General features: G+C 46.2%; 1 protein-coding gene across 1 annotated transcript in view; it reads left to right on the top strand.

Moving 5' to 3' along the window:
• The window catches only part of trpm4a (transient receptor potential cation channel, subfamily M, member 4a), a 90,055-nt gene that overhangs the window by 17,523 nt on the left and 60,217 nt on the right, over window positions 1-12,315 (top strand). The window contains exons 3-4 of the mRNA XM_043679710.1: window positions 2,256-2,433; window positions 6,616-6,796. Of these exons, the coding sequence (XP_043535645.1) occupies window positions 2,256-2,433; window positions 6,616-6,796 (359 nt within the window). The remainder of the gene's footprint in view (window positions 1-2,255; window positions 2,434-6,615; window positions 6,797-12,315) is intronic.

Genomic DNA, 12,315 nt, shown 5'->3' with positions numbered 1-12,315 from the left:
ATTGTTGGATACAGAAAAAGGGAAAGAATAATCGCTCTGAGTTTAGTGAAAGGGTTCTCCAGCAATGTGCGACCATAGTAACTTGTATTTACGCAATGTTTTAAACACAGTAAGTCATCCCAGAGAATTGCACAGAGTTGGGTCTGGGTGGGTTACTCTTCGGAGGGTCGGTGTGGACTGGTTGGGCTGAAGGGCCAGTTTCCACACTGTAGGGAATCTAATAAAAAATAATTTGTCAAAATCTGACACTCAGTCACAAAAGGAACAAGTGGTGCATGGATCACAAAAATTTGGTTTGCAAGTGCAGTAAGTGTTGAAAATGCAAATGGAATAGTAGCCTTTGTTACAAGGAGAATCAAGTATAAAAAAAGGGAGGTTTTGGTGCAACAGTACAGGCCTGTGTCTGGAGTATTATGTTTGGTTTCGTCTCTGTAAGATACTGGAGCAGAATTAACCCATTTGGCCCATCCTTCTGCTTCACCATTCAATCATGACTGATATGTTTCTCAAACCCCATTCTCCTGCCTTCTCCCTGTAACCTTTTAAATTAGATTACATTACAGTGTGGAACAGGCCCTTCAGCCCAACAAGTCCACACCGACCCGCCAAAGCGCAACCCACCCATCACACTACCTTTACCCCTTACCTAACACTACCGGCAATTTAGCATGGCCAATTCACCTGACCTGCACATCTTTGGACTGTGGGAGGAAACCGGAGCACCCGGAGGAAACCCACATAAACACAGGGAGAACGTGCAAACTCCACACAGTCAGTCGCCTGAGGCGGGAAATGAACCCGGGTCTCTGGCGCGGTGAGGCAGCAGTGCTAACCACTGTGCCACCGTGCCACCCACTAATCTTCTTACTAATCAAGATCTTCTTACTAATCAAGAACCTCTCTGTCTTAAATACAGACAATGACTTGACCTCCACAGCCCTCTGTGGTAATGAGTTCCACAGATTCACCACCTTCTGCCTGAAGAAATTCCTCTTTTATGAGATGACGTAATTGAATTTGAAACAGCTCAGAGAAGGCACACTTGACTGGGCAACACGGTGGCTCAGTGGTTAGCACTGCTGCCTCACAGCTCTGGGGTCCTGGGTTCAATTCCACCCTCGGGTGACTGTCTGCGAAGTTTGCACGTTCTCCCTGTGTCGGTGTGAGTGTCCTCCAGCTTCGTCCCACAGTCCAAGGACATGCAGGTCAGGTGGAATGGCCATGCTAAATTGCCCAATAGTGTCCAGAGATGTGCAGGCTAGGTGGGTCAGCCATGGGAAATGCAGGGATAGGATAAGGGGGTAGTGGGAAGCTCTTTGGAGGGTCAGTATGGAATCGATGGGCCAAATGGCCTGCTTCCCCCAATGTAGGAATTCTGGGATGCAGGGGTTAGCTTATGAGGAACAGTTGAGGCTGTACCTATTGGAGTTTAAATGGATGAGATTCTGCGGGACTTGACAAGGTGAACGCTGAGAAGATGTTTCCACTTGTGGAGGGAGTCTAGGACAAAGGGACACCATTTGGGGTCTTCCATTTGACACTTGGGTGAGGAGAATGTCTTTACCTCAGAAGATCATTAGTCAGTGGGATCTTCTTCCCCAATGCAGTTGGGTTGGGTCACTGACTATATACAAAGCTGAGTTGGACAGATTTTAGATTGAGAAAGGAGTCAAGGGTTATGGGGAGAGAAACGGAAGTAGAGTTGAGGCCACAGTCAGATCATTTGTGATCTTATTGAATGGAAGAGCAGGCTTGAAGGGTCAAGAGGTGGGTATTGCAGATGCTGGAGATTAGAGTCTATATTAGAGTGGTGCTGGAAAAGCACAGCAGGTCAGGCAGCATCCAAGGAGCAGGAACATCGACGTTTCGTGCAAAAGCCCTTCATCAGGATTCCTGATGAAGGGCTTTTGCTTGAAATGTCGACTCTCCTGCTCCTCAGATGCTGCCTGACCTGCTGTGCTTTTCCAGCATCACTCTAATCTTGAAGGGTCAAATAGTCTGCTTCTGCCCCAAGTATTAAACTTTTTGTTAAAGAGATAGATTTTAAGAAATTCCTTGAGGAGGAGAGAGGGAGGTGGAGAGGTTTAGGGAGAAGAATCTTTAGAGCTTCAGACAGCAAAAGACATAGAGAACTGCCAAGGGATGAAGGAAATTAGAACGGGATGAGAAGCCAGAATTTGAGGAGTGTAGGAAACCCAAAGTTCCTCTTTGTCTCTCAGTTGATCAGTTTGGCTAATATCCCTCACTCTCTTTAGCAAACACCAGCTCTGCCAATGTGGCTATCCCAAGACTTGCCACAACCAGGTGGCAATGGAGGACAACTTCGGGGCTGCTGTGGTCAGCAGGTGGAACGCGGTTGATCACACGACGGAGGAGCCGACCGATGCGTTTGGCGACGTGGAGTTTTTCAGGAAAGGCAGGAGGCAAGGCAAGGTAGGAGCGAGTGGGCCTTCACATCCACTCGTGAACCCAGCGGTGCACCTCTCAGTGAAGGTGGCCCCGAATCATCAGTCAAATGGTAGCACAGAAGGAGACCGTTCAGCCCGTCTTGTCCTCATTGAAAGAGCTATCCACCCCCAGCAGGAGTTCCCAGCTCTCCTTCCAAATAGCTCTGCTTGATCTTTAATGTCTAGCTGCAATAGGGCCTCAGATGCTGGGGTTGGTAATGTCACTGGACAGGTATCCTGGGCTAATTCCCCTAGAGGTAAGGGTTCAAACCCAATCACACCAACACAATCAGGTGCTGAGAGATGTTTTTAGTAAGAGGGACCATGCCCTATCATCACTGTTACCAAACAAAAACCATCTGATTGACTAAGGCTATCGAGGGAGGCAAGTCTGCTATCCTTCCCTAATCTTGATTAGACAATACTCCAGGAGAAAGGGAGGACTGCAGATGCTGGAGATAAGAGTCAAAAAGTGTGGCACTGGAAAAGCACAGCAGGCCAGGCAGCATCCGAGGAGCAGGAGAGTCGATGTTTCGGGCATATCAGGAACGTTGACTCTCCTGCTCCTCGGATGCTGCCTGACCAGCTGTGTTTTTCCAGCACCACACTTTTTGACTCTCTAGATGTCACTCCAGACTAACGACTCTATAATGGTCTGGTAAGCCATTCCTTTTAAGGGCAACAGGGGGGTGGGTAAAAATTACGAACCTTTCCTTGACACCCACATCCTGTGAAAGAGTAATTTGAAAGAAAAACCTCTAATAGTGCAGCACTCCCTTAGAACCGCACTGGGATCTCAACTTAAATTTCATTCCCTAAATCCTAAAACCTTCTGACTGCAGCAAGGGTCACTTGTTATGGTCAGGCACTCTTTGCCAGGCAGAAACTTCCAATCCTTCAGGCTAATTGCTTATGAGGATGATTCCTGGAATGAGAACCTCCAGATAAGAAACAAGACTGAATAAAGCGGGAATGTTCCCCTTGGATAAGAGAGGGCTAAGAAGAGATTTGTTTGCAAAATCATGAGAGGTCTGGATGGAGTAGATAGGGAGAAGCTGTTCTTGCTTGGACAAGGATTGGAAACGGGGGTGCAAACCATTCGGAAAAGAATTAAACGCAGCGTGAGAGAAACCTTTCTCACATGGCGAGTAATTTAATCAGGTACGCTCTGCCTGGAGGTGTGGTGGAGGCAGGTTCAATCAAAACACTCCAGTCAATGTTGAACGATTAGTTAAAAAGAAAGAGTGTGCAAGCTTAGAGGGAAAAGAGAGAATCGCACTGTTTCAAAATGGTCATTTGGATAATGAGGTAAAATGGGGACATAGGGATGAAATGTGTCAGAGGAATCAGAGTTAACGTTTCGGGGCGGGTCACTCTTCCTTAGAGTCAGGATTAGAGTGGTGCTGGAAAAGCACAGCAGGTCAGGTAGCATCCGAAGTGCAGGAAAATCAACATTTCAGGCAGGGTACCTGATGAAGGACTCCTGCCTGAAGGGTTGGCATGGTGACTCAGTGGCTGCCTCACAACGCCAGGGACCTGGGTTTGATTCCAGCCTCAGGCGACTGTCTGTGTGGAGTTTGCACATTCTCCCCGTGTCTGTGTGGGTTTCCTCTGGGTGCTCCTATTTCCTCCCACAATCCAAAGATGTGCAGGTCAGGGTGAATTGGCTATGCTAAATTGCCCATAGTGTTAGGTGCATTAGTAGGGAGGAGGGGAATGGGTCTGGGTGGATTACTCTTCGGAGGGTCGGTATGGACTTGTTGGGCTGAAGGGCCTGTTTCCACACTGTAGGGAATCTCATCTAATCAGACCTGCTGTGCATTTCCAGCATCTGCAGTCCTCACTTTCGCCACTCTTCCTTACAACTCAGTTCCCACCGGACCTGAAATGCTAACTCCGATTTCTCTCCACAGTTGCTGCCCGACCTGCCGAGCTTTTCCAGCAACTTCTGTTTTTGTTTCTGATTTACAGCATCCACAGTTCTTTCGGTTTTTAAACTGTAGCAGACACTGGTGAGGCCAGAACTGGAGTATTGTGTGCAGTTCTGGTCACCATGTTCCAGCACGGACGTGCTTGCTCTGGAGAGAGTGCAGGGAGGATTTACCAGAATGTTGCCAGGGTGGGAGAATTGTAGCTACAAGGAGAGATCGGAGAGGCTGCGGTTACTTTCCTTAAAAAAGAGAAGGCTGATGGGTGACACTAGGAAATTGTTTCCGTTAGGCGAGGAGACTAGGACCCATGGACACAGCCTTAGAATTAGAGGGAGTAAATTCAGAACAGAAATGTGGAGACATTTCTTCAGCCAGAGAGTGGTGGGCCTGTGGAATTCATTGCCGCAGAGTGCAGTGGAGGCTGGGACGCTAAATGTCTTCAAGGCAGAAATTGATAAATTCTTGATGTCACAAGGAATTAAGGGCTACAGGGAGAATGTAGGTAAGTGGAGTTGAAATGCCCATCAGCCACGATTGAATGGCGGAGTGGACTCGATAGGCCGAATGGCCTTACTTCCGCTCCTATATCTTATGGTCTTATGGTCTTATCGGGGTAGACAAAAGTGTGAGGGTGGAGATAGAGGAAACAGGAGGAAGCTGTTTCCTTTGGCAGGAAGTTCGAAAACCAAGGGTCATGGATTCAAGCGAAATGGCAGCAGGATTAGAGGGGATGTGAAGGAAGCCTGAGTGTGGTGGGTGCCTGGAATTTATTGCCTGAGTTGATGGTGGAGGCAGAGACGCTAACATCTTTTCAAAAGTACCTGGATCTGCACCTTAAGTGCTGAATGCTGCAGGGCTATGGGCCGAGTACAGGGTTAGAAAGAGTGGCTGGGTGTCTTTGGGTCAGTATGGGCAAGATGGGCCAAATAACCTCCTTCTGTGTTGTCTCATTTCAGCGCAGATATGTCGGGCCGAGTAGCTTAGTAACAACTCCGTGATTCTGTGATTAATGGTCAGCCAGTTAGATCAAAACTGCCACTGTGCCGCAAGAGTCCTTTCTGGCTGCTTCTATCCCTTTTGCAAAACCATTGTTCCTTGAGTCAAATATTGCAGGTGGGAGTAGCATGGGCTTATTCCAAAGGTTAGGGATAAGAAATCCTCTCAGTAGCTCTCCCCAAATTAATGAAAATAACCAGCAGCATTGCAGAATCTTACCATACAGAGGAAGACGCAGTCCATGGTGGCTGCGCTGTCTCTTTTGAGAGTCGCTCTGAGTAACTCAACTCTCCATATTCACTTTCCCCATTGTCCTGCCAATCCTCCCTCTGAGAAGCCATTTTTTCCACTATTACAACACCATAGCCTGGGATGGCATTGTGGCTCAGTGGTTAGCACTGCGGCCTCGATTCCAGCCTCGGGCGACTGTCTGTGTGGAGTTTGCACACTCTTCTCGTCTCTGTGCGAGTTTCCTCTGTGTGCTCCGGTTTCCTCCCACAGTCCAAAGATGTGTAGGTTAGGTGGATTTGCTGTGGGGAGCATGGGAATAGGATAGAGGGGTGGGCCGAGGTGGATGCTCTTTGGAAGGTCAGTGTGGACTTGATGGACCAAATGGCCTAATTCTGCACAGGAGGGATTCTATGAACAATTCTGTCCGTTGCTAGCAGTGTGGGTTTGTGTCACAGAATTATTATGGTAGAGAAGGAGGCCATTCAGCCCTTTGTGTCTGCACTGGCTGTATTGCCTGGTGCCAATTTCCCCAAACCCTGCACACCATTAGCATCCAGTGCCCTCTTCAATGCTTCACAAACAGAGAGAGAGAGAGAGAGAGAGTCTCAAAACATCAGGGGACTAAAGTGTTCACGTTAATGGCAACCACATCCATCAGTCAGTAAACAAAGGCAAGGGTGTTAGAAAGACCGAGGTTCAAATTTGGCTTGAGTGTAGAGATCTCTGCTGATTGCGAACACGTGCTGCCTTTTGGGTGAGGTATTAAACCTCAGCTCTACCTCCCAGCTCGGGAAGATTTCTAAAAAATCTGACGGCATTATTTTAAAGACCAGGGGAGTTGCCCAGTCGCGGACAACTAACTAACCTCACAAACAGCTGACCTGGCCATGTTTGTGGGATCTTACTGTGTGCAAGTCAGATCGACTCCGTTACGGCGGCAGCTGCGCTTGATTGGCTGCAAAGCGCTTGGTGAACGGTGCCACATAAATGCAGTTTCTTCCCTTTGACAGTTTGTCCGACTGTCTTCAGACACTGAACCCGCCATCGTCTACACCCTGATCACCCAGTTCTGGGGGATCCCGCCTCCCAACCTGGTGGTGTCCGTTGTCGGGGGGGAACGGAGCTTAAAGATGAAGACCTGGCTGAAGGACATTCTCCGCCGGGGGCTGGTCAAAGCTGCACAGAGTACAGGTGAGGTTCCCCACATCCCAACATCCCCCCCTCCCCCGCCCAAACCCCTGGGTAACAAGTGGGGCACGACTTTCGTCTGCATTTACATTAAAGTGTCGGAAATCTGGAATTAAAGCTGGAAATGCTGGGAGTACTCGGTGTGTCAGGCAGTATCCGTGGACAGACAGTGTGTCAGCATTTCAAATCCAACACGACTCTTCAAATCTGAAGAAATTAACCCTTTTCCTCTCTCCCCACAGACTCTGCCAGTTCTACTGAGTACTTTCAGCATGTCCTTTTTCTGTATACTTTAGAAACATGGAAAATAGGTGCAGGAGTAGGCCATTCAGCCCCTCAATGCTGCACCCCCATTCAATATGACCATGGCTGATCATGCAGTCTCAGTATCCCACTCTCCCTTTCTCCCCATACTTCTTGATCCCTTTAGCTCCGGGGGACCATGCCCTTCTCCCTTTTGAATATATCTAACAAACTGGCCCCAAACAGTTTCCTGTGGGAGAGAATTCCACAGGTTCACAGCTTCCTGATTGAAGATGTTCTTCCTCATCTCAGTCCTGAATGGCTTACCCTTTATTCTTAGTTAAAAATCACACACCACCAGGTTATAGTCCAACAGTTGCATTTGGAACTACAAGCTTACGGAGTGTTGCTATTTAGTCAGGTAGCTAGTCACCTGATGAAGAAACAGCACTCCGATAGCTTGTACTTCCAAATGTACCTGCTGGGCTATAACCTGGTGTTGTGTGATTTTTAACTTAGTCAATCCAAGTCCAACATCTCCACATCATGGCCACCTTTATTCTTTGGCTGTGACCCCTAGTTATGGACTTCCTCATTGTCGGGAACATTCTTCCTGCATCTAACCTGTCCAGTCCCGTCAGGATTTTGTATGTTTCTATGAGATCTTCCCATATTCTTCTCAATTCCAGCGAATGTAAGTCCAGTCGACCCAGCCTTTCCCCGTATGTCAGTCCTGCCATTCTGGGGAATCAGTCTGGTGACCCTCCACTGAGCTCCCTCAATAGCAAGAATGTCCTTCCTCAGACTGGGAGACTAAAACTGCACACATACTCAAGGTGAGGCCTCACCAAGGCCCTGTATAACTGCAGCAAGACATCCCTACTCCGATACTCAAATCCTTTCATTATGAAGGCCAGCATGCCATTAGATTTCCTGTTGTGGTTCTGTTCGCCGAGCTGGAAGTTTTTGTTGCAAACGTTTCGTCCCCTGGCTAGACGACATCATCAGTGCTTGGGAGCCTCCTGCGAAGCGCTTCTTTGATGTTTCCTCCGGTGTTTATTGTGGTCTGTCCCTGCCGCTTCCGGTTGTCAGTTTCAGCTGTCATGATATCATTCGACGTGACGGCACTGTTCACTTCGATTGACAAAACCCTAGCCAGAGAAACAATAGCCAACCTACTGGACATACAGAACAGAAAACAGGACGCTGAACCTATCAACAAAGACGGCATACTTAAACTATTGGACTTGTGCCTCACAACACACTTCACATTCAACAACCAGATATACGAACAAATCAACGGAACACCCATGGGATCACCAATCTCGGGACTCATAGCAGAAGCAGTAAAGCAAAGGTCAGAGCAGTCTTACCGCAAATTCAACCCAAACACTGGTTCAGATACGTGGATGACACCTTTGTAATCATTAAAAACACGGAAATAGAAAAAAAGAAACCGGAACATCCACGCCACACTCACAGGAATCCGATTCACGAGAGAAGAAGAAAAGGATAGCCAACTCCCATTCCTAGACGTGATGGTACAGAGAACACCGAACAGAGAATTCACTACAAGGGTATACAGGAAAGCCACACACACAGACCAAGTCCTAAACTATGAAAGTAACCACCCCAACACACACAAACGAAGCTGCATCAGGACACTATTCAAAAGGGCCACAACACACTGCAGTACACCAGAAATGCAAAAAGAAGAAGAGGAACACCTATACAAGGTATTCACCAAAAACGGATACCCGCGCAACTTCAACAACAGATGCCTAAGAGAAAGACCACGGAACGAGGACATACCACAACCAAAAGGACTAGCCACACTACCATACATCAGCAGCATCACGGAACTGACAGCCAGACTACTGCGACCCCTAGGACTCATAACGGCACACAAACCAACAGCCACGCTCAGACAACAACTCACCAGAACGAAGGACCCGATACCCAACATGAGCAAAACTAATGTAGTGTACAAAATACCATGCAAGGACTGCACAAAACACTATATAGGACAAACAGGAAGAAACAAACACATCGACCTGGACCCAATATACCAACCACTACAGCGGACAGCTGAAACTGACAACCGGAAGCGGCAGGGACAGACCACTATAAACACCGGAGGAAACATCAAAGAAGCGCTTCACAGGAGGCTCCCAAGCACTGATGATGTCGCCTAGCCAGGGGACGAAACGTTTGCAACAAAAACTTCCAGCTCGGCGAACAGAACCACAACAACGAGTACCCGAGCTACAAATCTTCGCACAAACTTTGAACATTAGTTTTCCTCACTGCCTGCTGCACCTGCATGCCAACTTTCAGTGACCATGTTCCAGTTTGACATCCACCCACCAGCTGCACCTGCATACCAGCCTTCAGCGACTGTTCCACCATGACACCCAGGTCTCATTGCAGCTCACCTTTTCCCAAATTGCCACCATTTTGATAATAATCTGCTGTCCTGTTTTTGCAACCAAAATGGATAACTGCACATTTATCCACATAATATTGCACTTGCCAACTATTTGCCCACTCAGCCAGTCTGTCCAAGTCACCCTGCAGCCTCTTATCAACCTCCTCACAGCACACAATGCTACCCAGCTTAGTGTCACCTGCAAATTCGGCGATAATGGCATTCAATTCCTTCGTCCAAACCATAATGTATATTGTGAAAACTTGGGTCCCAGCACTGAACCTTGCGGCGCCCCACACATCACTACCTGCCACTCTGAAAAGGACCTGTTTATTCCAATTCTCTGCTTCCTGTCCGCCAATGAGTTCTCAATCACATCAATTCATTATCTCCGATACCATGAGCTTTAATTTTCCTTACTAATCTCTTGTGTGGTGCCTTGTCAAAAGCCTTTGGAAAGTCCAGATACACAATATCTATTGATTGATCATTGTTTACTTTACTGGTCGTATCCTCAAAGAGTTCCAGAAGATTTGTCAAGCATGATTTCCCTTTAGTGAATCCATGCTGACTAGGACTCTTTCTGTCGCTGTTTTCCAAATGTTCAGTTATTTACACCCTTAATGATTGATTCCAGCATTTTCCCCACCACCGATGTCAGGCTAACTGGCCTATAAGTCTCCATTTTTCTCTCTCCCTTTTTTAAAGAGTGGAGTTACATTAGCTACCCTCCAGTCCATTGGAACTCTTCCAGGATCTACAGAGTACTGGAAAATGAGCAACAATGTGTCCACTATTTCTAAGGCCTCCTCCTTAAGTACTCTGGGATGCAGAGCCCCAGGCCCTGGGGACATTTCGGGTTTTAATCCCATCAATTTCCCCAATACCATTTCCTGACTAATAAGGATTTCCTCCAGTTCCTCCTTCATGTTTGACCCTCTGTCCCGAGCTTTTCCTGAAGGTTATTGGGGTCCTCCTTAGTGAAGACAGATCCAAAAGTTCTGCCATCTTTTTGTTGTTCATTATGAATTCACCTGCAAGGGACTTACGTTTGTCTTCACCAGTCTTTTTCCCTTCACATATCTATAGAAACTTTTGCAGTCAGTTTTTATGTTTTCTGCAAGCTTACTTTCATATTTTGTTTTCCATTTCCGAATTAAACCCTTTGCCCTCTTCTGTTGATTTTAAAATTTTTCCCAATCCTTAGGTTTGCTGCTTTTTCAGGCCAATTTATATGCCTCTTGTTTGGATTTAACATGATTCCTGATTTCCCTCATTAACCATGGTTGAGCCACCTTCCTTTTTTGACTCTTACGCCAAACAGGGATGTACAATTGTTAAAGTTCATCCAGGTATTCTTTAAATGAAAGCCCTTCAAGCCTGCTCAGTCATTCATTATGATCATGGTTGATCATCTAATCAACTGACTTTTCAATCCATACCCTTGATCCCTTAAATCCCTTAAGTCCCAGGTGCTACATTAGATCCTTGAAATCATACAATGTTTTGACCTTGACCACTTTATTCTTCAAATTACATAAGGGAGTTAATTTTTACTTTATATGGTGGTGGAAAATGGGCAGCATTGAACCAGGTGTGGTATTTTTTAGATTAATGAAGATTATCTTCAAAGTAAATTTTATTAGGGAAGAAATTAAAAGATTAAAAGTAAAAGACAGAGATCATTAGGAGGCCATTCAGCCCACTGTGCCTGAACTAGCTCTCTGACACCATCCAAATAGTCGCATGCCCCTTTGCTCTTTCCCCAGAGAGTGACAATTCTGATTAAGTTCTGATCTGATTCTGTTTTGGAACTTACGACCAAATCTTTTGGACAGCGGGTTCCAGATTACGACATCTCACTGTTTCCTTATCTTCCATTTTTGTTCTTTTTTGCTAATAACTTTCAAGACCAGGTGTGGTGTTCAATGGTTTAATTGACCTGTGTTTGATTACATGAGTCTGGTAATTGATCTATGCTCACTGTGCTTGATTGGTTATGTCTGGTCATTGACTTCAAACAAAATAGAAACCAGATGCAATTCGAAGCAGGTATTTTGTATTACAGGGATATTTTAACACTCTTGTAAATAAATGTGTTGAACCTCAATAATCCAGTGTTATCACTGCAATGCTCTAAGATGAGGAAAATAAATGATTAAATCTCTTGACCCCCGATTGTACACTCTATGATTTTCCCTTGCATTAACAATTATGGAAAGGACAGCCAATCATAGATATGAGGGGTGACCAATATGATCCCTTTCTAATATCACCATGGCTCATAATTCAAATGAAAACCACGGTCCCTCTATGTTTCACAAGTTATAGAAACAGCTGCAATTGCAAAGTTTCAACCTTTGATCAAAAGTTGTTGAGTTTACCCATTTCTCTGAGCACGAACTGTTGCACCCTCTCTCCAACCTGCTCAGGATTTTGAAAACCCCTCTCAAATCTCCTCTCCATCTCTTCTTTCACCTTTTGATTAAGGAGCAGTGCTCTGAAAACTTGTGATTTCAAATAAACCTGTCAGACTATAACCTGCTGTCATGTGATTTCTGACGTTGTCCACCCCAGCCCAACAGTGGCACCTCCACTCCATCTCTTCTCCCCAAGGAGAAGAGTCTCAAATTCTTCAACCTTGTAACTGTCCTCATAACTGAAGTTTCTCATCCCTGGAACCAAACTTGTGAATCGCTTCAGCAGTCTGTCCATTGCATTCAAGCCTTTTCTATAATGCTGTGCCCACATGAGTGCAGAGGACACTGTTAATCACTCTCTCAACCTGTCTTGCATCTTTAATGCACATGTACATCCAATTCCCTTTGCTCTTATGAACACTCTCAGAACA

Source organism: Chiloscyllium plagiosum, chromosome 39 (genome assembly GCF_004010195.1).
Source record: "Chiloscyllium plagiosum isolate BGI_BamShark_2017 chromosome 39, ASM401019v2, whole genome shotgun sequence".
NCBI lineage: Eukaryota > Metazoa > Chordata > Chondrichthyes > Orectolobiformes > Hemiscylliidae > Chiloscyllium > Chiloscyllium plagiosum.
Note: the sequence above shows the minus strand (reverse complement) of the source record. Positions and strands in the feature narration are given on the sequence as shown.